This window comes from Octodon degus, unplaced genomic scaffold, assembly GCF_000260255.1.
Source record: "Octodon degus isolate 3935 unplaced genomic scaffold, OctDeg1.0 scaffold00005, whole genome shotgun sequence".
NCBI lineage: Eukaryota > Metazoa > Chordata > Mammalia > Rodentia > Octodontidae > Octodon > Octodon degus.
Genome location: NW_004524581.1, coordinates 21,734,106 through 21,758,760, shown reverse-complemented (window position 1 = coordinate 21,758,760; position 24,655 = coordinate 21,734,106). Strand labels below are relative to the sequence as shown.

Below are 24,655 nucleotides of genomic sequence, written 5' to 3'. Positions count from 1 at the left end.
TCCATGGCCTTGTGCTGTTTGCCCGTGCTGTGCCTCCCTGCGGAGGGGGCTGATTAGAGCCAGCTGATGGCTGCCTGAAACCTCCAGACTGTGAGCTAAATAAATCTTTCCCTCATTAGTTTGGGTGTCAGGTATTTTTTTTCTCAGCAAAGAGAGAAAAATAACTAAGTTGATTATGGGTGTGATACTGAATTAGCTTACTGATTGGTTTAGTATAGTTTTGGGTGTGGATAATAGACATTGTAGAGGGAAGACCTACACTGGGTATGGGTGGCGCTGAGCAACAGGGTACAGCCTGATAGAATAAGGAGGGAGAGGAGGACGAAGTCTCACTGCTTCCGGGTGCCAGGCCACGCACTGCTTCTCCCCTGCAGAGGTCCTCTGCCAGGGTGCCGAGCGGACTGTGTGGACATGAATGTTTCCTCCTCTACTGCATGGGCACTAGGTATTTTTGTCTCAGCAACAAGAAAGTAACTAAGATACCATCTGTGAATGCAGGGGGGACTGGGTGGGACAGGAGGGAACATGATGGACTTCAAATTATGCCAAGCAAAAAGTAATAAAAGAGGAAGAAGACAAATCCACAATTTTAGTTGAAGACTTTAATATTTCCCCTTAGGAAATATTAATTGATTAATTGATAAAAGCAGAAAATAAGGTACACAGAGAAACTGAGCAATACTGTTCACCAGTTTGTTCTGACTGACATTTATGGAATACTGCATCCAACAACAGCAAAGTAAGAGTTTTCAAGTGCCCATGTACATACCAAGAACCATAAATTTAAAAGAGTAAGCACCCTAAGTTTTCTATTATACAAATAAAGTAAAATTTAATAAAAGGAAGATATTTAGACTATTTTTGAAGTATTTGGAAATACATCAATATATAAGGCATGGGTCACATGGAAAATCAGAAAGGAAATTAGAAAATCTTCTGAATTGAATGAAAATGAAAACCATATCAGTGAGAGTAGGGTGTGGCTGAAGCAGTGCTTAGAGACAAATTGATAGTATTTAAATGCATACAGAAAAGCAAGTCTCAAAGGGGAAAAAAATAGAAATATTTCTACAGAAAAAGGGTAAGTCCAAAATCATTTTATAAGGTTAGCATGACCCAATATAGAAAACAGACAAGACATTACATACAAAAAACTCCAGGTCAGTATTTTTAATGAGCACAGGTGCAAAAGTACTGAACAAAATATTAGCAAATCAAACCCTTCAAAGTATGAGGAGTCTGATATGTCATGACCAATGACCTTTGTCCAGTAATGGAAGGTTGTCATGACACTCAAAGTCAGTAAATTTACCACTAAAAGAAAAACTTTTGTCTCCAAAGATGATGAAAAACCATTTGATAAAATTCAACATCCATTGATTATAAAAACATTCAGCAAAGAAGGTCTAGAAGGGAACTTCCTCAGTATGATAAAGAACATCTAAGAAAATGTTCCAGCTAATTCGGGGTGACAGCCTCAATGCCTTTTGGATTAAATCAGGAAAAGAGGCAGAGCTGTCCACTCTTATTGCCCCTGCTCAGCAGTAAACTAGAGTCTATATTAAAAGCATATATATGTTAGAAAGAAAAACTACTCGGAGGTAATCATTTATGTAGAAAAGCCAAAAAATTTTACCCCAAATCTCCCATTCTTATTATTTATTTATAAATAAATTTATTATAGCTAATAAATGATTCACTAAAGTTTGGTATAAAAGTTTAATATATAAATTTTATTTATGTATATTAACAGTGAATTAAAAATGTAAGAGTCAAAAAGTTATTCTTATAGCATTAACTGTGCATGAATCTTAACAAAATACATCCTTGGGTTTATGTCCTAAAAAGTATAAAATAGTGATGGCCTGTTACAACAGAAAAAGCCTAAAGAAATGGGGATCAAGACCTATTTGAATTCATTGATTAAAACAATTGGTATAGTTAAAGGTAGATTTATGTCTCCAAACTGGGTGACATAAAGCAGTTCCAATCAGTATCCCAGAAAATATTTTTAGCAAGACAGAGGAGTGGAAGGACTGTTTTCTCTGGTTCCTGACTTAGTATAAAGTCAGTCTGTACAGACGGAGCACCTGGCATAGGTGGAAAAGGCGGATCAGTGGAGTAAAAACAGGACACAAAGTAGACCCATATGTTCATAGACAATGACTTTAGACAAGTGTACCAAGGTAATTCATTAAAGTACAGTCTTAGTGAATGGTATTGAAGCAAAAATAGCAAAAGTGAAAAAGAACCTCAATCCTCTCCTCAAGCCAATATTTAGAAAAAAAGCTCAAAAAGACTCAAAGACCTAAAATGTAGAAGTTGAAATTTTAAAAAGGATAAGACATGGGCCAGGTATGTTGGTACAGGTATAATCTCAACCCTTACGAAGCTGAGGCATGAGGATCGTTGGAGGCCAGCTTGGGCTACACAGCAAGATCCTCAAAGGGGGAGGAGAGGGTGGAGGCAGAGGGGAGGAGAGAAGAGCTTGGGTTAAAGATTTCTCAGACACAAAAACTGCACCATAAAAGAAAAAATCCGTTGGACAAAATTTAAAACTTGAGGTTGGGTTTTCCAAAGACACTTTTAGCAATGATAGGAAACAGACACAGAATTGAGAAACACTTAAAATTTTATTAGGCACATAGGATGTGTTTGCAGTACATAACGTTTACATTCGTTGTGCGAACTGGTGCACGTACAGAATACATTTTGCGTCTTATTTTCTCTTTCCTCTCCAGTTCCCTTTCCCTTTTGGGCAGTATCAGATTCATTTATCTTACAATTCGTTATAAAGTTAATGATTATACATACAGATTAATAGGCTAACAGGTCAAAAACATAAACACGTAAGAGCATCAGGACACACTTTTAGACACACTGCCTATGCTGGATTTCAATAACTTTTCCGTTTTTATATACTGAACTTCTCATATAAGAAACCATGTAATATTTAAGCTTGTGTCTGACTTTACTGAACAATGTGATCTCTAAGAGCATCCATTTTCCTACAAATGACTCAGGCTCATCATTTACATTATAACAGTACTCTACTGCTTCCAAGATCTAGCTATTATGATTGTGCTGCTATAAACACAAGCACGTGCACATCACTCTGGCATTTGGATGGCCCTCCCCATAGCCTTATGTGCTCATAGATGAGGTTTTTCATAGGTGGCTGGATTTAAGTGTGTGATGCTGGGATTGAGACTGTGTGATTACTAAGTTAGCCCACCAAGTTTTATGGTCTAGTTCTGGGTGTGGAAATGGGAGGTGGGGAGGCCCACTGTGGGTATGAGTGCTGCCTGCCCTCTGGACAGACAGCCTGGGTAGCAAAAAAGGTACACAGAGACACTTTTGAACCATAAATTTAAAAGAGTAAGCACCTGAAGTATGTTTTATATATACTTCGGGCTGCTAGTATGGCTTGCTGCATCTACTTGCCTTGCTTTGCCATGGACTGTTTCTTCCTGTGGTGCTCCAGTCTAAGCCCCCCTGCCATGCCACCTTGCCTTGGAGCCAGCCAACGATGGACTGAAACCTCTATAAACTGTGAGCCACATAAACCTGTCCTCCTTTCGCGTCGAGTGTCCAGTATTTTGTCTCTGCAGTGGGAAGAGTAACTAAGACGCGCATCATATCTTTGCTTCTTATCTGGGTCAAGTGCAATTCCTAATTTTAGCTCTTGGAAGAATCCTATAATGATTTTTACGAATGGTTTTTCTTTTTTCTCTGCAAGTTTGTCAGTATTTATTATTGGTTGATTTCTTGATGATAGCCATTCCTTCTGGAGATGGAATCTGTTATTTTAATTCATATTTCTCAAATGGCCAGTGTTTATTGGCCATTTGTACTTCTGAAAAGTGTCCATTTCCAATGTCTGTTTTTTGGTTGGGCCTTTAAATTGGGGAGGGTCTACCTTTTTTGAATTCTTTATACTAGATATTAGCTTCCTCTGCGTCCCCCTCCCCCTTTGTGAGACTGGGTCTTATTATGCAGTTTGGGCTGGCCTTGAACTTGTGGAGACTCTCATGTATCAGCCTCTTGATTGCTGGGATTACAGGCATATGCCATCACACCTAGCCAGTATTAGACAGAGGGCTGAGGAGTTCCTATTGTGTGAGCTTGTCTCCTCTCTTTTGGTGGTTTCCTTTGCTGTCCAGAAGCTTCTTAATTTGATGTGATCCCATTTGTTGATTCTTGGTATTATTTCTTGTACAACTAGGGTTCTGTTCAGAGTCGTTGCCTACATCAACTCTTTAAAGAGTTTTACCTATTTTGTCTTCCAGCAGATTGTTTCTGTTCTGATATTTCTCTTTGACCCGTTTTGATTTCAGTTTAGTGTTTGTGAGAGATACAGGTGTAGTTTCGTCTCTGACATGTGGGTAGCCAGTTTCCCCAGTATCATTTGTTAAAGAGGCTACCTTTCCTCTGGTGAAAGTATTTGGCCTCTTTGTCAAACATAACACAGCTGAGTGCTTTCACAGGTGGGTGCATTCTAGCTGAGCAGTTGCAGTGCGCTGAACTGCAGCTGTCTGATTCCTGAGATTCATTTAGCTTTTGTAATAAAGATATAAAAATATAATTTAATATGATAACTGGCTATGACAGTTTATAAAAATGATTTACAGAATGAATATAATCTTCATTTCAACTGAACAAGAAAAAAATGGAGATCGAGTGGAAAGAAAACCACACAGCTCAATTTATTTTTAACTGCTTACTGCCCCTCCTCTCCAACTTGCCCCTCTTTCACTTTTCAGTATATGTGATCCTGGGAAAGCTGAGTGGCACAATTTAGAGTTAATAAATTTTTACTATCATAAGCTGGGAAAGGGGTTTAGGAAAAACAGGAGGAAATAGCCTGTCCATATGAAAACAATAATCACATAATATTTATTGTCTGGGATTGAAGTGTTCCAAATATGCAAAGTAATAAAATATTAGGAAAAGCAAAACTCCATAATGTTAAAAATACCATAAATTTTCCCCAACCTAGATACGTAAAAAGTACAGGAGATACTTTGTGTCAAAAGAAAAAAATACCTTTCAATCTAAGGTAAGCCTTGGAACCTTCAGCGGGCACAGTGTACCTAGGTGGAGCCCTGAGGATGATCGCCTCTGAACGGAAACTCACTTGGCTTTTTAAAAGTCTATCTTAAAAAGGTAATGTCAAAAACCTAGGACTACAGTGTCACATTTAAATGAACACAAATCACAATGGTACATAAATACATTTAAGACAGAGTCGTTCCCATATGGGGAGAGCGTGTTTTCTTTAGTGTACAGGAGTCCACTCCTAGAATTCCAGAGCTGACCTCCATCCTAGGCCCACTGTTTGGGTGGATATTCCACATGGATGACTTGACTTTCAGAGATGCTAAAATGATTGTTTTTGAGTGATAAATAAAAAAAGAAATACAAATATAATAAAGAAAATACATTTATTTTTTATTTTTTGCTCCCAGTGCCTTCAGGGCAGGGTTGGCTGGCTTGAGTTGTGGGGATCAAACCCCAGCAACCTGAGCCTGACTGCTTTGTTGAAGCAGCCACTTAAAGAACTGAGCTAAGGGGCAGGCCCCCAAGAAAATACATTTTCATTGCAGCTGTTCTTTAATGGCAAGTTGCTGCTTCCATTTTACAGGAATCTCATTTTCATGTCTAAGTAGGCTTTCACATTCTGCACTAAGTTCATTGGATGTTGCTCCATTACACCTAGGGAAATCTCATCCTAGAAGGCTCCTTATTAAGTAGTACAGTTTGCTTTTTTTTTTTTCCCGCGGAACTGGGGATTGAAATCCATGGCAGGCCCAGGATCGAACCCCAGCTGTTGCACTCTGCCTCAGCAGGTGCTTTAGTCTGCTGAGCTATCTGGCCGGCCCAAAATAGATAATTTCTATCAACTACACAACAAATGTTTACTGAACGTATAATAGTAAGTGCATGTGGAGATTACAAAGAGGTGCTCATTCAGAACTTGCCTTCAAAAAATTCTTAACTCTGGAGCAGGAAAAGACAAGAGGTGACTGGGACCACGGAAGAGCCCAGAGGGGCTTAGGGGGCACCCTGTGTGGAACCAGGCAGGAATACTGTGTGGGAAAGTGCAAGGAAGGAGAGCAGCTCAGGAGGCTCGAGAAGGGGAGGCAGACTGTGGCAGGACAGTGCATGACATCCTTCGTACTGTGGCAGAGCCCCGCCTGCCATCTTCATTTGTCACCATAGGCCACAGGCTCTACTTTGGTCTCTGATCTCAAGGATCACTGGCAAGTTGGTCTGGGAGGCCTTGACAATGGTGGTTTCTTGTCTGCTTCCCTGGTTCTGCTGATTCACTCGACTCTGAACCTGTACTTCCCTTTGGGGCACAGATGCTGGGCTGGTTTAGAGTCTGCCCCCAGTTCTCTGACGCAGTAACCCAGCACACATCTTGCCATCTGGCCCCCACCTTAGGATCTTCCCGCAAGATTAGGAAAGTGGGAGGCTGTTACCAGGGCTGGTCTTCCCTGTGCGGCTGCCCTAAGCAGGAAACCGAAGCCATCTGGCCTGCGGCCTCCTTCCAGGTGGAGCCTGTGGGATGTGGCAGCGAGCCCTGTAGCAGCACCTGCTGCTGCTCAGGACCACCTGAGGAATGGCACACATGCACCAGGGAGGCGTGACAGGAGGCGCCAGTGCCCTAGCAAGCAAGCCACCCTTTCTGAATGGGGAAGTAGCATCAAAGCCATCAGAAAGAAAGCTGCAGTGCTCTCCGTGGTTTGGCATTTTGAACAAGGACATATCAGAAATAACCTGTCTTAGCTGGGCAGTGGCACACACCTGTATTTCTATTGGGTAAGGTGGACTGCAAATCTGAGCCTAGAGTGGGCAACTTAACAAGACCTTGTTTCAAAAAACAAAAAAGGGCTGGGCATGTAGCTCAGTGTGAAGGCTCCGGGTTCATTTTGCAACATTGCAAAAAAGAGACGTCACAAAGAACAAAGGGCGGATTTAAAGTGCTGACTAGAATGAAAGATTATCAGTGTAATTTCAATTGTGCGTGGCAATTTTCCTTTTTTTTTTTGTTTTTTGTAAGGGTCTATAGGGTCTCACTATGTAGATCAGATTTGTAGTGATCTGCCTGCGTTCAGCCTCCCAAGAGCTGGGATTACAGGCATGTGCCACCATGCCCAGTCTCAATCCCTGTGTCAGTGCACCCGGGACACAGCCCGATACTCACTCTGAAGGTCAAACCCCGGCCTCTGCCTCTGCCTAAACAGGTGCTGTAATCTGCTGAGCTGTTTGGCCAGCCCTCTTGCCATCTTTCTATTTATCCTAGTGTCCCACTCCCCCTCTCTGCACCAGGCTAGGAGACACCCACTACTATAACCTAACTAAGAGCAGACACTTAAGCGCCGCCAGATGTACTTTGTAGCTGCCACTGCAAGCACGTGTGAATGAGATGGGGGTGATTTTTAATCATGGACAGGTAACTTGTATGAAAGCACAGTTGGGAGTTGGTGTCATTAGTCTCTACAGAATCTGGTCATCCGAAAGGACAGGTCTGTGCGTGTGTGTGTGGGGGGCGTCTGAGGAAGCTTTCCTCACAGTTGGTGCAGTGGCTTTTCATATGTTCTTTGTTCATACACGTTTACTTTAATGTTTAAGACATGTCTGTATAATTCTGTTTCATATGACATATCTAACAGTATTAGAGAAAGAATATTAAGGTAAAATAAAATGTGCTTGTACGCACGCTCTTTAGTACTGAGCAGTGCTTCTAGACAGCATTAGGAAGCAGTTCTCTTTAATATGGTAGCAGCAATCTTGAGTCAGTCCATGCTGTGTAACTGGGATCAGATGCTGGGTGCAGATGCCAGCTCTGCTGCGGCAGCTCTGCAGAGGGTGGTCAACCCGTCTTTGCTCAGTTTCTTTCCTTTCCTGCCTGCAAGCAGCAGGAGGACGATAGTGTACATCTCAGAGGGGAGCTGCGAGTACTGAGTGAGACGAGCCACACAGGGTGTGGGGCACACAGTGGCTGTGCTGTAATTATTGTGTCAAAGTTATACTGGAGGTTGAACTCAGGACCTTGAGCTTGCCAGGCAGGCGCTTATGCTGCTGAGCTGTCCCCCCCGGCCTATCATTTTGGTAGCAGCAAGTAAAGCGTTGCCTGGTGCTGTATAAGGCAAGCTACACTTTGGTCATCTTCATTTGTGATGTTTCCTATATCTTTTTCTGTTTTTTGCTTTCCTTTGGGGAAAAAAATGAGAAGACTGATTTAGGTGGTGATGAGCAGAAAAGGGGACCAAGAAAACGCTCTGCACAGATTTACAGTGGCTTCTAACATCTAGTTATATGAGTTTCTTGTGCCTTAGTCGGAAATGATTGTTTTAAAGTATGTTTTCAGTTGCCAAAATTTCCATGATTTATGAGAGCTTGAATATTTGGTATTCAGTTTCAGAAAACAAGTCTTTTTCAAGTGTCACAGCATCACTGTACTACCCACATATGTAAAACTTAGAGATACAGCTTTTTAATATTTCAGTTTTCAAAGGCAGCTGGCCTTTATTTAACCACCACATTTACATCCAGTTCCTGCAGGCATGGTTTTGTTGTTTAAGTTTGGCTTGATGCCCTCTGAGGAAAGTCTCTACTTTAATAAATAACTCCACTAAAACTGCTGGAGTCCCCTGCTCCTCCTTAGTGCCACCACTATACAACAGCACAAAAAATTTCACCTTGAGCTCTAAAGATACAGTTAAGAAAATGCATTGTTGGAGAATTACTGGGGGTGGGGTGGCACTGCTATAATATATTCAACTTGTTGCCCTTAGCTTATTTTGCAGAACTGTTTATGTACTATGAAATGTTCAGCTAGTGCATACAGGAAGCTGTAAAGTACTTTATGAGATGTATTCATGGTTGATGGTAGAATTTAGGTGCAGCCTGGAAGGTTCTATGTAAATTTCAGTAGTGCAGATAGATGAGAGACTACGTTCTCTGTAGTGATTTTTTTTTAAACACAAGGGATTATATGGAATACTTGATTTGGAAATTATAGTTTAAAATTCCATCCAACTATCATTTCTAGACAACTAAACTTGTTTCCTTTCAGACCAAGAACCTCAGTTGTATTTATTTGTCTTCTGTGTAGTCAAAACATTAAATGTGGGTTATTTCACTAAAAAGAAAAATAATAAAGACTTCTCCCCAGATATAGATACTAATGACCATTTAAAAAATATGCACTTTGTATGGTTTTTAGATAAAAAAAAAACCCTTTGCTACTAAAAGTGAAACATCATTTTTGAATCTCTACTATTACAATATGTGAAGGCAAGGACCAGACAAATAGCTCAGCAGATTAAAGCATCTGTAAGCAGGCGCAGGGCCAGGGGTGGGGGTGGGGGTTCGATATCCCCCCATGCTGGCCCTGCCTTGGGGCATGCTAAGACAGCTACTGACTGGGAGTGGTGGTGTGTGCCTGTCATCCTAGCACTTTGGAGGCTGTAAACAGGCGGATCACTAGGAGTCCAATCTAGTAGTGAGACCCTGAACACCCTGTAGACCCTTGCCTAAATACAAGAAAAAGTGAATGCAAGAAGATTAATGACGTAACCTCTAAATGGCACTTTTCAGAAGTCACACTTTGAAATTTAGGTGAAAGCAGAAATATTTTATTTTCTTCACCTCTAAAGAGCAGTATCTGTTTCTCTAAAGAGAAGTTATTTGATGGTTTATTTTCAAATTTGATCTCTAAATCACAAGGATTATGCCTTACTGTGTCCCCATAATCTCTTAATTTACATTAATGTGATTAAAAATGCTGTAACATTTCAGCATGCCTTGGTGATATTCTCATGCAAATCTAATGTGGTGGGGTGTGAGAGATTGGAACTGAGGTACTATGGGTTTCGGGGAATTTGAGGAGGACTGATTCTTCTCTTTAGGCCTTGCATTTTTCATCTGTGAAATGAGGGACTGTTCTCAATGCTTGCTAAGATTATCTCTTATTTTAAGTGATTCCCTAAAATATCTACATGATATTTTAGTCTTGAGAATTTATTGAAGTCACATTTTCCAAAATTTTGCTTCTGTAAATTTCATTTATATACTCATTGCTTAGTGAAATTTTAGTTCACTTCAGATTCAGCCTTGTGGAAAGGGAAGATAAAGAACTTAAGTGTAGCAAAGAAAAAAATAATATTGAGCAATTATGGGAACATCTAGGCTGGTTCAAGACAGACATAAATGACCTTTTTAAATTCTAAATTCAGCTCTCTGGCTTATGATGAAAAGTGAAAGGTTACTATATGAACTTACTGGGCAAAACCAGGTTTTATAAATAATTGCCTGTCAGACTGTTCAGGATAGACAAACATACACCAGACCAGCAAAAACACAGACCTGTCATATTTCTGAGAAATGTACATTGGGTCTTCCTTCTCTGGGACTATAAGGAGATCAGGTAGGATAAAATGAATGGAAAAACTAAACCCTATTTCTCTGCCTATGGATACTTTAAAAAATATAATGTGGGAGAGAAAGAATTTCAATGTGGAAAAATTACCCCTGAGAATTTTACACATCTTTTAAGCCTAGTAGATCAAAACCAAATACAGTGTATGCTGTTGTTTTAAAAATTGGGATGTTTACTGCAGGCTTACAATTTTCATGATTAGGGAAGCCAAAGAAAATAATAATGATGATAAGTTTAATCAGCCACTTCAGCAAGCATAGATGGAATGTCAAAATCTTTGGACACTTGTGATATTATATATCTGATGTTTTTTTCTGACATGTAGATTATCTCTCCAGAAGGTTCAACAAAATGGCAGTTTAGCAAATGTGAGTGAAGAACACAGCACAATTCTACGGGTGCTCAGTTATTTGGTCACAAGGAAAATTTCGTGCTTCTCATGTTTGTTTTTATGAATTCTTTAGGCTTTTTTTGGGTATAAAAATCATGATAAAAGTTAAATTACACAAAACGCCCACAGAATTAAATAACTTCCTTCTTTGCAATTCATGTTTAATTAGGAACTGTGGAACTGCGTCTGCTGCATTTTGGGTTGTTCTTGGGAGCTGAAAACCTCATTTGCTTGGGAGAGCTGAGATGGGGTGGGGAAGGGGGCAACTGCTCCCACTCAGTGCTTCCTGGAGGGGCTGCTGAAGGGAGGGGGCCGGTCCCTCTCCCCGCTTTCTATTATTGTGACTGCCACTATTGTGAGCTGGAAGGGAGGAGTCTTACTTCAGAAACACCTGATGGACAGGAAGTGGGGGAAAAGGCAAGTGGGTGGCGGGGAAGTGGGGTGGGGCCTGGCGGCTTCTGACGTTAGTTAGACCTTTGATTATAACGTGAACATGACTACATTTATTTTAGGGACACCTAGTCAACAAGTGTTGGGAAGTAAAGCTGGTGGATAGTACAGTGGGAGAAGACTGTTCTTTTAATCTTGTCTCCTTTGTCTCCAACCTGGAGTATAAAATGTATCAAATAAAAAACACAAGACTAAAAATGCCGAGGGGGTGATTAAGATACGTAAGCCAGGGAAGCCAGGGAAGCAAATCCGTGCCAAGTTAAGATCTGCATGCTTGTCCACCTACACACACTCCCAAACATCCTGCCATTAATCAGCTAAATAGTCCATCTAGTAAAGGAGACTACGGTGCTGAGGGGCTGGAAAAGAGCAGTCGTCACATCAAACCAGTGCACTGGCGAGGCTGTGAAGGTGAACTTTAGTCTTGCACAGGCAGGGAAAAGAAGTCACTGCAGTGTAACACTGCCTTTCTTGTTGCAGGCACAGTTGCGTCAGCAGGCTAGAAAAGCCATCCCATTCCTGCGGTAGGCACTCTGTCAAAGAAAAAGAAATGTGCAATGAATTATCCCATCAAGTCAAACAAGAAAAGGAGGCAGAAAGCAAACCGAACTTGCTTTCTCATTTGTAGACTCCTGGCTATAATCTAATAGGTGCTTAATATAAATAGTTCTGGTGGAAAAGTAATGACAAGCATTCTATTAAAAGTTAGTGTGGTCGACAACTGGTTAGCAACTCTATTTTTGGGATGTGGGAGATAGGCAAAATAAGACATCCAATTTTGTTAATTGATTGGTTAAGCCAAAGAGACATTGTGTTAAATCTGCTGTCTTTTACAAACATATGTTCTCTATTTAGCATGCTCCAGAATCACTTCTAAGTATCTAATAGTCTATAAATTACTGACTCATAGATTTTCTAGTCCTAATTTATAGTCTCAGCAGACACAGAGGGCTTTCCTCTCTAAAAGGATTTCAAAGGAATTCTGCACATTACAAACAGGAAAATTAAGCTGACTTACAATCTGATATACATACATGTGCATGTTGGCATACATATGGCTGTGCATGGGATAACCTCATAATTGATACTAACTGCAAAAATATAATGTATCCCAGTTAACAAAGTAGAAACTGCTTGCTATTCACTGTGAATTGTGAGGGATTTGACATTTGAGAGCTAGAAGACCTGGGCAACACAAGGTTTATTACTTGTCCTGAATCCTACGTTGCTATAAAATGGAGCAGAACTAAAATTCAGTACTTAGGGCAAAAGTTCCCTTTCAGAGGTGTACTCTGTATAACTAATAGTCATTACAGTCCACTCATACTTCTGAGAACTCTCAAATTCTTCTGTAATTGACCTTCACAAAAATGGAGAAAATTAAAATATCATCCCCTTCCTCCTGCTCCTGTAATTCTGAGCTGTTCTGGAGTTTTTGTACTTTCAGCTCAACAAATTTATTGTCAGTAGGTATTTTTATGTTAAAGAATAGTGGCAAGCAGCTGGGTACGGGCGGCACGCACACAACTCTGCCATAGAGAAGACCCATGGTAACAAATGATTTGGAGGAGAGTTACAAGGGAAGAACTCTAGAAATGATCAGGAACTCTCAGAAACTCTGCACAGCAGGGGGAGTCAAAAAGGACAAAGCAGGGATGGCAGGGATGTGTATATCCCCTCAAGGGGAACAAGCAGGCAGCACCGCATCAGCAGTCCTGACTGCATGAGACTGCATGGTCCGCACAGGGCTTAAATCTAGTTGGCATGTCGAAGATATTTTTTTGTTCAAAATATTTCAAAACTCAAATTATGTCAGTGGTCTGCAGTTTTCCTTCTGCTTCTGTATAAATAGGCTTGTACCAGAGTTATAAGCTGTACCTGGCCTGTTTTTGTTTCTATATTTCTAAAGTTCCACTCACTCAAAAGGCCCCTTCCCTGCCTGATAAACAGTATAAAAGTAACTTCCTGTACTAGACTGGGGGCTCACACTTAGGAGTAAGCAGCTCTTCTGAGCCCATCTGCATAATAAAGCTTGGTTTCCTCCAGTTTTTCAAGTGGTGTTCCGTTTCTTTGCCTCTCGTAAACCTAAAATTGCTGTAACATTTGGTTAGTCCTGACTGGGAAACTGACTGTGCTGGCCCAGTGAGCCACCTGCTCAGAGTAGGACGAGCACCTGCTAGATGCCCTCCTCAGAGCATGGGACGGTGTACTTCTCGCCCAATTGGTGAGTCCTCCTTCCAAGGAGGACAGGCTTGGTGGGTGCTCGGACATATTCTCTGATCGGACTTGGTGCAGAAGTGGACTGATTTCCTGTTGGGACTTCCAGAGAAGGTGAGTCCCCTGGGTGCCTGTCTACACAGTTGGAAGGGGAGACGGATCCCCTTCCAAGGTCTCCCAGACGAGACCTCAGTCAGCCAAGGATTTCTGCAAGTGGGGATGAATGACTTTTGAGTGACTGTGTAAGTGAATGTGCACCTATCTGTGGCTCCACGATGCGAGCCACAGAGTCCAAGTGGGCCCTATGCTTCCCTGACAGTGTCACACAGTACAGTGTCACTCTTGGTACCTCTCTGCCCTTGGACTTGGTGACTCTTCTCTTTGCCATAGGTTTTGAAGAGGCAGCCCTGAGGGACTGGTCTGTAAGTGAAAGGTGCATCATAACCCTGAACTTAATTTTATGGGACACTGTCTACTGTTACACTGGTGGCTCAACCACAGATACTCAACCCCTCCTCTAAAGGGTTCCAAAATTTTTTATGGGTAACAGAAGCCCTAAATCATTATTGCTCAGTGGTCACAACTCTGTGACTGGTACCCTGTCCTCACAAGAGTGCCTCCTGTTACACAATTTTAACCAATTTCAGGAATGGTTCCTACTAGATACAAAAACCTTCTTCCTTTATAGGGAAAATAAAACTCAGGGTGCCACACAGGTTAAGCACTAGGGACAGGCAGCTCCCTGGACTGGAGCCATGTCTCAGTTATTGTTCTCTCATTGCTGGGACAAATACCTGATACCCAAAATGAAGGAAGGAAAGGTTTACGTAGCTCACAGTCAGTAGAGGTTTCAGTCCATACTCAGTTGGCTCCAAGGCAGAGCGGCCATGGCAGAGGGCAAACTTTTCATGGCAGTGGCAGAGAGTAAAAGGAGGAGCAGCAGCAACAGTGGCTGCAGCAAGCAAGTCCGTCTCTCTTACATTGCATTCAGGCTATCTGCCCCAGGCTGGGGGTAGCACACCCATAATCGCAGCAGCACTCACACCCATAATTGTAACACTGGATCAGGAATTAATCACAAAGTCTTGAAGTCTGCCCCATGACTGCATGAGGCTTGCGGGGGGGGGGAGGGGGCGCGCACAATTAGACACAGACCATAACAGGCCACGCTGGTCATAAAGGTTGGGGTCTGGAAGGGTAAGGCAAAGACTTTAACCTTCTCCAGATACAGAATCATTTTTTCCTGAGTACACTGGGGTTGTGTTTTGGCTTTGTGACACTTCTGCCTACATCTATCTCCCTAGCTGGACCAGGACATTCTATGAAATGTCAGAACAGAAAATAAAAATGATCATAAAGAAACTCAGTGAGATGCAAAAGATACAGATAATAACATAAAGACATGAGAAAAACAACTTAGGATGTGATAGGTGCAGTCACCGAAGAGACAAATATAATCAACAATCTTGGAAATAAAAACAGTAAAATAAAAAATAGAATATAATAGCTTTTATAAGAGATGAGAATAAGCAGCATAATTTTTCAGTTTGAGGATCTTTTGAATTAATTTTAAAAAATGAAGGACTATAAGACTTATTGTGGACACTTTCAAGCAAACAAGGTGAAAAGGAAAGATGATTAAAACTGGTTTAATGATGTAGTAGCCACAACTTCCTGTATTTGTAAGACACAAAAATTCAGATACAAGAAACTTTAAGGATCCTACATAGAATCAATCAGCCTGTTCATCAAGGCATATTATAGCCAAAATAGTGAAAGTACAAGAGCCTTTTCCCCCTAGAGCAAGAGCAAAGCACCAAGTCACATCCAAGAGGATGCCTATGAGACGTACGGCAGATGCTGGGTTAATGTATTGAAGAAAAAACCAAAAACCTAAAACCAACCCTGCCAACCTATTTGCAGCAAAATTATTTTTCAAAAATGGGGAAATACAGTCTTAAAAACAAACTGGGGAATTTTTACCAAGAGATAAGCCCTACAATAAATATTTGAGAGTACTATACCAGAAGCAAAAGAACAGTACCATTGTGAAAACACATGAGTATATAAAAGTCAACAGACTAGAGATATGTAAAAGAAACAGTAAACGGCAAGACATTAGCACGAGAGAATTCTACTAAATGGTAAATAATTCAATTTCTTCTTAAACTATTCCCCAAAACTGAGATGTAAGGACTTCTGCCAAATTCTTGATTTTTTTGAAGCTAAGACCAGGATTATCCTAATACCCAAACCAAAGATACAACAAAATTAGACCTACATAGTATAAGACATAGACGCAGAAATGCTCAGTAAAGAACTAGCAAACAATTTAACACACATCAGAAAGATCATACACTATGATTACATGAAGTTCATTCAAGGATGGGTCAACTTACATAAATAATGAGCATGATGATACGACAGGTCAACAGAATGAAGGACAAAACCCATATGAGAAGTTTAGGCCCAGGTTGGGAAGGACATAATATAGAAGTTACTTATCTCAGTCCTATAAAGTCTACTATGTAAATATAAATACAGTGTCAACATCTTATTAAGTGGGAAAAATCTGAAAGCTTTTTCTCTAAAATCAGCAACACAACAAGGATAGCCATACTTACCATTCCTGAAACTTTAGCCAGAGCAGTCACATGAGAAACAGAGAAAAGGTATACATACAGGAAAGGAAGAAGCCACACTATCTTGATCTGAAGATGACATCCTTTACATACACAACCTACAGAATTCCATGAAAAAGACTCCTAGAACTGAAATTCAGTAAGGTACCAGGACCCAAAATCAGCACACAGAGCAAATAGCTTTCCCATACAACAATAAATCCAGTGAGAAATTAGGGAACCAATGCCATTCACCAATAACTTCAAGAAAAACTATACACTTTAAGTGTTTACAAATGTGTTACCTTTGTAATAAAAATTATAAAGAGGATTATTAAAAAAAGGAGAGGTGAAGCCTGATGTGGTGACACATGTTTATAATCCCAGAACTCAGGAGGCTGAGACAGGAAGATTGCTAGGAGTTTGACACCAGCCTAGGGGCTACAAAAATGAGCAGAGGCCAGCCCAAATTGTATGAGACCCTGTCTCAAAAAAAAAAGAGAGGTATCTTATTTCTGGATAGGCAGATCCAATACTGTCAAAATGGCCACACTACCAAAACAGATACACAGATTTAACACAATTCTGTGTCAAATACAACTGAAATAGCAACAACATTCTTTACAGAATTGAGACATCAATCCTAAAATATGAAACCGGAAGAGACTCAGACTAGCAAAAGCAATCCTGGGCAACAAGAGCAAAGCAGGAGATAATCAGAATTCTGTATTTCAAGTGATATGACAAAGGTACACTGATAAAAATATGCAGATTAGTGGAATAGAGGAGGATATAGGAACAGTGCCAAGCACATTCAGCTACTTGATTTCTGATCAAGGGGCCCAAATCATACACCGGAGGAAAGATACCCTTTTAAAAAAATGGTGCTGGCAAATGTGGTGATACACTTGTACAAGACTGAATCTTAGACCCATGTCTCTCACCATGTACTTAAAAGTGGATCAAAGACTCCATTTGAAGATGAATACACAAAAAATTAGGACCCCCTCCAAGTACAAGATCCAACCAAGAAATGGGCAACTGAGATGAACAGACATTTCTGAGATGTACAAATGTCCAATATGAAATATTGAAATATATGAAAAACGCTCACCATCTCTAATCACTAGAGAAAATGCAGATTAGAAAACCCTAAAATTCTTTCTTACTCTAGGAACAATAGCTCTTATAAGAAATCAAATAACAGGGCTGGGGAGATAGCTTAGAGGCCTAACTAAGTACCTACCTGACAAGCACAAGGTTCTAAGTTCAATGTGTGGACCTACCCGCATGCCGTGTGGGCCCTACAACTTGGGCGTGCCATGCCACCCTGGAACCCGGTGTGGTGGCGCATGCCTGTAATCCCAGCACTGGGGAAGTTGAGACATGATCACTAGGAGTTCAAGATCAGTCTGGGGGCTATAAAAGTGAGCACAGGGCCAACCCCAACTGTGTAGTGAGACCTTGTCCAAAAAAAAAAAAAAAAAAAAAATGCTGGTGAGGTTGTGAGAAAGATAGAACCCTTCCACATATTAAAAAAAAGAGTCTCGCTACACAGCTTAGACTTACAGTGATCCTCTTTTCTCAGTCTCCCCAGCACCAGGATTACAGGTATGCGCCACCATGCCTGGTTTTGGTGGCCAGCTCAGCGGGCCCATGGTGGGGCTAGCATGGCATGTGGTATCAGGGATTGAACCTGAGTGCTTGTGCTTGCCAGACAGGTGCTTAGACCTTCGAGCTATCTCCTCAGCCCCCTCCCACATTTTTAGTGGGAATGTACAGTAATATAATTACTATGGAAATCAGTATGGGGGCTGGTGAGATGGCTCAGTGGTCTAAAGCATCTACTTAGAACAAGCTTAACAAAGCGCAAGGACCACGGTTCAATCACCCAGCACCACATGCCAGCCAGCCCCGCCCCCTGGTGGGCTGGGCTGGCCACAAATAAATAAAGAAATAAAATTAAAGAAAAAAAGAAATCAGTATGAAAATTGTTCAAATAACAAAAAATGAATTCCTATTTAACCCAGCTATTCCCTTTAGCTACCTTCTACAGAGACAGACATCACTGATAACATGAATGTTTACCTATGTTTATAGTAGCACAACTCCTAGTAGCTAAATGTTAGAAGTAGATTGTATGTTGATAACAGATGATGGAGAAAGAAAACAAGGCACTTATCCTTTATGGCCGAATAGTAGCTCATTGTGTTTAAGTCTGAGTCATTTGTAGGAGGCAAGTTGAGATAATGTTAAATGAAATCAGACTCACAAGCTTAGATGTGGTGTGGTTTCTTACATGAGAAACCCAAAGTGTAAATATAAAGCAAAATAAGTGTCAGAGATCTTTTGCATATGAGGAGGGGACCAACAGGGGGAAGGAAAGGGAAATAAATTTTGTTATATATTCCCCACATTGAATGTAATATACTACAAACATACTAATAAAACTTAAAAATAAATATTCATAGTTTGGGAACATACCCTGTAGTAGCTGTGGTCTTAACAAAAACTAGGAATCCTGTTAAAATTAGCTGTGGTGTAATCTAAAATGTACCCCTAGGGCCGGCCAGATAGCTCAGTGGATTAAAGTGTCTGCTTAGATGCAGGGGTTGGAGGGCCTATCCCTGCCGAGCCAGCCCTGCCCCTGGGGCATGCTGAGAAGGCTGAGACTGGGCGTGGTGATGCTCGCCTATAATCCCAGCGCTTGGGAAGCTGAAAACAGGAGAATCACTACAAGTCCAGTCTGTGTAATGAGACCTTGTAGAACTGCACTAAATACAAAATAAATAAAATAAATAAAAAAATAAAATATACCTCAAGGCACTCATGTGTTTAGAAGAGGGGCTTTGGGAAAGATGGCTGGATCATGAGGGCTCCCGCTTCACAGAGTCGATTAATCATTTGCTGAGTTGAGTGGCCTTATCAGAAGGTAGCCTAACTGCATGAAGGAGGGCACCGGGGTATGGGGTTTGAAGGTTACATGTCGCCTCTGGCTGCTTTCTGGCTCTTTCCTTCTAATTCTGCTACCTGGTTGTCAAGAACTAAGTAATTGTCCCCTGCTATTCACTTTCACTATGGTGTTTCTGCCTTAGAGTCAGCCAATCATGGAAAACATGACCTCAAATCTTTCCTAGGTTGTTTTTTCTTGGTCACACAACACAAAGATGACTCAATTCTATCCAAATCTATATATTCGGTTCAGTTCCCACCAAAATGCTAACAACTGTAACAAACATAGAAAACACTCTTAAAAATTTTTATGGAATCATGAATGACTTACAGTGACCAATGTGATCCAGGGAGGTGGGGCAACTGATTTGTTGCTGTGACAAAGTATTTGAAAAGACCCAGGAAAAAAGATTTACTTGTTTCAGTCCACAGTAAGGCAGAAGGGCATGGTAGAGGAAAGCTATTCCGCTCTTGGCAGGCAGGAAGCAGGAAGGGGCTAAGGAGCAGACACAGTCCCCCCAAGGCCAGGCTCCCACGATGCATTTCCTTCAACTAGTTCAGCTCCCTTTTCATATTCTCTAGATTATGCCATCAAGTTATAACCTCAGCCATTGAGAGCTCTCATGATCCCTTATGAGTCAATGGCTTACTGTAAGCCTATCAGGTGGACAACAAGCCTTTAAGATAGAATAATCACAACACAAAAACAAAAAAACTGGATGCATCACAATACTTGACAGTACCTGAAGCTATAATAATCAGTAAGATGGTACTGGCATACATCAACCCAGTATATTTTGGCACCAAGAACGTGGAGAAAACTCTTTTCAGTACATGGTATTGGTTAAACTGGATATAAAGATGAGATACGCAAATGTGAGATCAAAGAGGATAGGATCCAGAAGTTGATGAGACTATCACACAAAATGACCAGGGTGGATCTAGGGGAAATAAAACGTTAGAAGAGCTAACCAAAATAGTTCAAAACATGAATGACAAAATTTCCAAAGATACAGAATGGATGAAAAGGTATCATGCATAAATTCCAGATATAAAAAAGTATATAGAATTCATAAATTGGAGAAATGACCAAACATGAGGAAAGAGTTTCTGAAATTGAGGACAAAGGGGCAAGTTATGACGAAGTGAACAAGAAAAATTCATCAGCTACTAGATGACACTAAAAAGACCAAAATAAGGCAAAATGATGTTAGAAACTAGAAAGTAATTCATATGGAATAGTTTATACAAATCAGAATGGAAAACTTTCCAAATTCAAGACTTTAATTTACAAGTAAACAAGGCTCACAGAGCATCAACTGTGATGAAAAAAACAGCTCCCCAAGACACATCATAATTAAAATGCCAGCTGTCCAGCAGCAGCAGCAGCAACATAACATTTTTAAAAGCAGGGGAAAAATTACAAATAGAGTTAAACTGATCAGAGGTACAGAACACAGACTTTTAACATGTTCCTGACAGGGCCATAATTCGTAGGCTTGCTGCCGTGTGGCTTTGAACCACCAATGTGGTACATGCATAACTGTCCAACTGGGCAGCATGGGAAAATCTTATCAGGTGGGAAAAGCCACTTAATGGCATAGTCATGCATGTACCACCAGTATTTCAAACCAATGGAAACGTGTTAAAATGCCAGAAGAGCTGGGGGTGAAGTATTGCAAGCCCTAAAAGAAAAAAACAAACTTCCAACCTACATTAGTGTATTCAGTCAAACTTTCCTTCAGAATAGAAGGAAAAATAAGGACATTTCCTGAAAAAGGTTTATGAAAACCAAACTAGTAAACTAAAAAATACTCAAGAATACCCTACACAAAAATAATGAAAGCAACAAAGCCAAAAATCCAGATGGAATGAATACATCAAGCTTGGTGAAAAACCAGAACACAATAGGAAAAAGAAAGGAGTCAACAACAGAAAATGATCACCCTGTTAGGAATTAATACCATAGTGATAATGCCTCATGTTAATGGCCTCAACTTTCCAATTAAGTCTGTTGTATTCACAAAATTCATTTAAGAATACAGACTAAAACTCAAAGGATGGAAAACAGTATTTAATATACCTGGAACCCTGAAAAGAAGCATAAGTAGCCATTTTAGTCTCAGACAAAATAAACTTCAAGCTAAAATTGATGAGAAGAGACAAGTTCACTACATACCAGTCAAATGAATAATCCAACCAGAATAGATAATGCTGGTAAATATCATATATATGCTCTGAATCTTGGAGCACCTATCTTCATAAAAACTCTTGGACCTAAAAGATCAAATAAATACAGACCCACCAACAATGAGCAGGACTGTTCTCGTACTGGAGCCACACCAGCATTTGTTGTTCTTTTATTTCCTGATGACTGCCATTCTCCTTGGTGTAAGATGAAATTTTTATCATGCTTTAATTTGCTTGTCTCTCTAACAGCCAGAGATGTTGGACATTTTTTCATTTTTCACTGTCATTCTTGCAAAGAGATCAACTTAACAAAATAGCTATAAATACCAAGAGTTGAACCACACCCTTCCGTATATGGACTTAATAGGTGTCTACAGTACTCTACTGTACTACAACACAGTGTACATTCTTCTCTGGAGCACATGAAACTTTCTCTAAAATAGATCATATACTAGTCCACAAAGCCTGTTTAAATAAATATAATTTGTTCTCTGATTTTGGAAAAGATGGTCACACTTGGGAAAAAATTTTGCTGAATGCTTGTTTGTGAACCAAACTGTTTGCGAACAAAACCCTTTGTGAAGCCAGGTACCACAGTAGATCCTAAGCTGGACCTATTATCTCTCACCATGTACCAAGCTAAAATAAAAATAGATCAAAGATATAAACTTTGGGTAAACCATTTTAAGTCAGAGATAGGCAAGGACTTTCTAAATAGACTCCCAACTGCCCAAGAAATAACTACGAATCAACAAATGAGATTATATAGCACAGTAGAGGGAATAATAAGTACCGTGGAGACAAGCTAATATTTGGGAAAAATTTTTGCCAGCCATTACTCAGAGGATTGATATCTAGGGTACAGCATATAAAGAACTTTAAAAAGACCTCTCAAAAGACATAACTGAGAAATAGCCAGGTGAAATGAATAGACACATCTGAGAAGTAAAAGTGGTCAATCAACATGAACAAATGTCCAACACCTCTGGCCACTAGGGAGAGAAGCCAATTAAAGCACACTAAGACTTCATCTTACACCAGAAAGAATAGCAGTCATTAAGAAATCAAAGAACAGCAAATGATGGTGTGACGGCAGTGAAAAACCAATCCTGCTTGCTCATTATTGGTCGGTCTATAAACTGGTATAGCCATTATGGAAATCATTATGGGGATTCTTCAAATAATTAAAATTAGAAATTCCATTTGACCCAGCTATTCCTCTTCTAAGGATTTTCCTCAAACAGCTAAAGACATTCATATTACAGTAAATACCAGTGTTTATAACAACACAATTCATAGTAGTGAAATCCTGGAAGCAGCCTGGTTATCAATCAACAGACAAAAAGATAAAGGAAATGTGGTGCCTATACCTAATGGAATACTTCTCAGCTATAAAGAAGGATGAATTCAAGACATCTGTAGGAAAAAAGAATCCTCAGAAATTCCTTTGAGTAAGGCAAAGTCAAATGGCAAAATAAGGCACAGGAAGAAACAAGGTGATCTAGGAGGAGAATGAGTCCAGGAGAATGGGGGTAGGGTTAAGATGTGAAACTTACATGTACCAAATGCCCACCAATGAATGTAAACATATGTCATAAACGTGAAGTAAAAAATAATGAAAATGGGGAAAGGGAGTTTGGAGGATGGAAAGAGAAGGGGAGGCAGGGGAAGTGAATTAAAGAATTGAGATATGTACATATACTCCCTAAGATGAATGTAAACTTCGTGTACTGCAAAAATGTACTAATAAAAATTTAAGAACCTGTAACATTTAACACACAGTGTTTTGCATGGAGGTGAAATGGACATAGGGCTAAGCTGGATTCTTTTTATAGGTCTGAGGGAGAAACTGAGTAGGTTTAACACTTCTAGGATGGGTAGTATGAAATAGTTTTTAATTAGTATTATCAGGTGACTTTTCAAAGATTAATTCACTTACAGCTGCTTTAGTGCTTTTCTTTACAAACAACTAAAATATTCCATATTTAATAACACAGATCCTCAAGTAGTCTAGTCTAAGAAAATCAAGCTTTAGAGCTGACCTAGATTTTTGTAATGAGTCCTTTCTAGTCTAATTCTAAAATAAGGAGGGGAACAAACAAGCGTGTATAATTAGTGAAGAGCAATTTCAGCAAACCGAGCCCCTATGGCCCTCCACCCTGAAATATTACTTTTTCCTTTAGCTGTACAAAAGATGTAGTCTTTGCAAGGCAATCATGAGAACGTCCCACATTCGACCACCTTTCCAGAGTAAGCAACTTTACAGGAAGATGAATGAAGATAAATCCTCTTTGGGTCAACTGTGCACTTTCTTCTATTTGTGTTGTGAATGCTGAAACCAAATTTAAACATTGCGGGTGTTGGGGCCTTCCAGAGGCCATGTTCTCATGAGACACTTTCTATTCTAGTTGCTTTCTTCCATGCGATCCTATGAATGATTCCACACCCAGTTCCACATCTTCACAGATGCTCCTTAGTAAAATTTAGACTTTGATCCAAAATAGCCAGGACCGTGTCCATCACGGAAAAAAAAGTTATGATTAGCAGCCCAATCAGACCTCCTTAACAAATTGGCTCCTTACCAGCTAAGTAATACTTAAACTTTCATATCCGATCTAATCTTTATTCTCAATAATCTCATTGCTCCCACATTTGTCAAAAAGTGTAAATCTCTCTCAAAGAGATTACACTCTTGTCTTCATCTCTCTCAAAGTCAGCAAAATTAAGTTCTGAAAAGACGAATTTTAGTTCTCAACTTTTGATATTCAGTCAGCTTCTAATTATGGCTTATAGTAGTAGAATGCCAGTGTATTTGGATAAGCAGACAGACTTCATCTGCTGCACTGCGTGTTCATAACATGCATTTTAATTGTGTGTGTGAGTATCTATCTACAGACAGCTACAGAAAACATTTAATTCTCAAATTGGTTTTCTTGTCTTTTTTATGGATCATCATCAGTTGGTACATGGTATTAAGGAACACAAACTCATACTAAAAAGCCAAAGACAAGCAGGCATGCTGGCAACTCCTTCAGTAGGGTCTCTTGAACCTATTAGTTAGAGGTCAGCCTGGGAAACAAAGTAAGTCCTTGTCTAAAATACTTAGCTATATACAGTAAAAATTTCATTATCATTTTCTTTAGATAAGTGTTAAATAATATTTTCTAGTTTCAAGTTCAATACTACTATCTGTTATTTGTGTCTTTAGCCTAGTTAAAGCTCTAACTAGATTAAAAACTATCATACCTTACTCTACTTTTCTTCTCTGATTTCTTTCTGCTTTCTAAAATTTAAAAATAGGGGCCGGGGAGATGGCTCAGTGGAATAAACGCTTACCTGGCAAGCGCAAGGGCCTGAGTTCAATCCCTGGTTTTAGAAAAAAAA

General features: G+C 40.0%; 1 protein-coding gene across 3 annotated transcripts in view; it reads right to left on the bottom strand.

Annotated features, from left to right (window-relative positions):
* Positions 1 to 10,981: 10,981 nt before the first annotated feature.
* The window catches only part of Supt3h (SPT3 homolog, SAGA and STAGA complex component), a 442,678-nt gene continuing 429,004 nt past the window's right edge, over positions 10,982 to 24,655 (bottom strand). For all 3 annotated transcript variants that reach the window (XM_012515533.2, XM_023719414.1, XM_023719403.1), the window contains exon 12: positions 10,982 to 11,824. In XM_012515533.2, the coding sequence (XP_012370987.2) occupies positions 11,783 to 11,824 (42 nt within the window). In that variant the 3' untranslated portion in view covers positions 10,982 to 11,782. The remainder of the gene's footprint in view (positions 11,825 to 24,655) is intronic.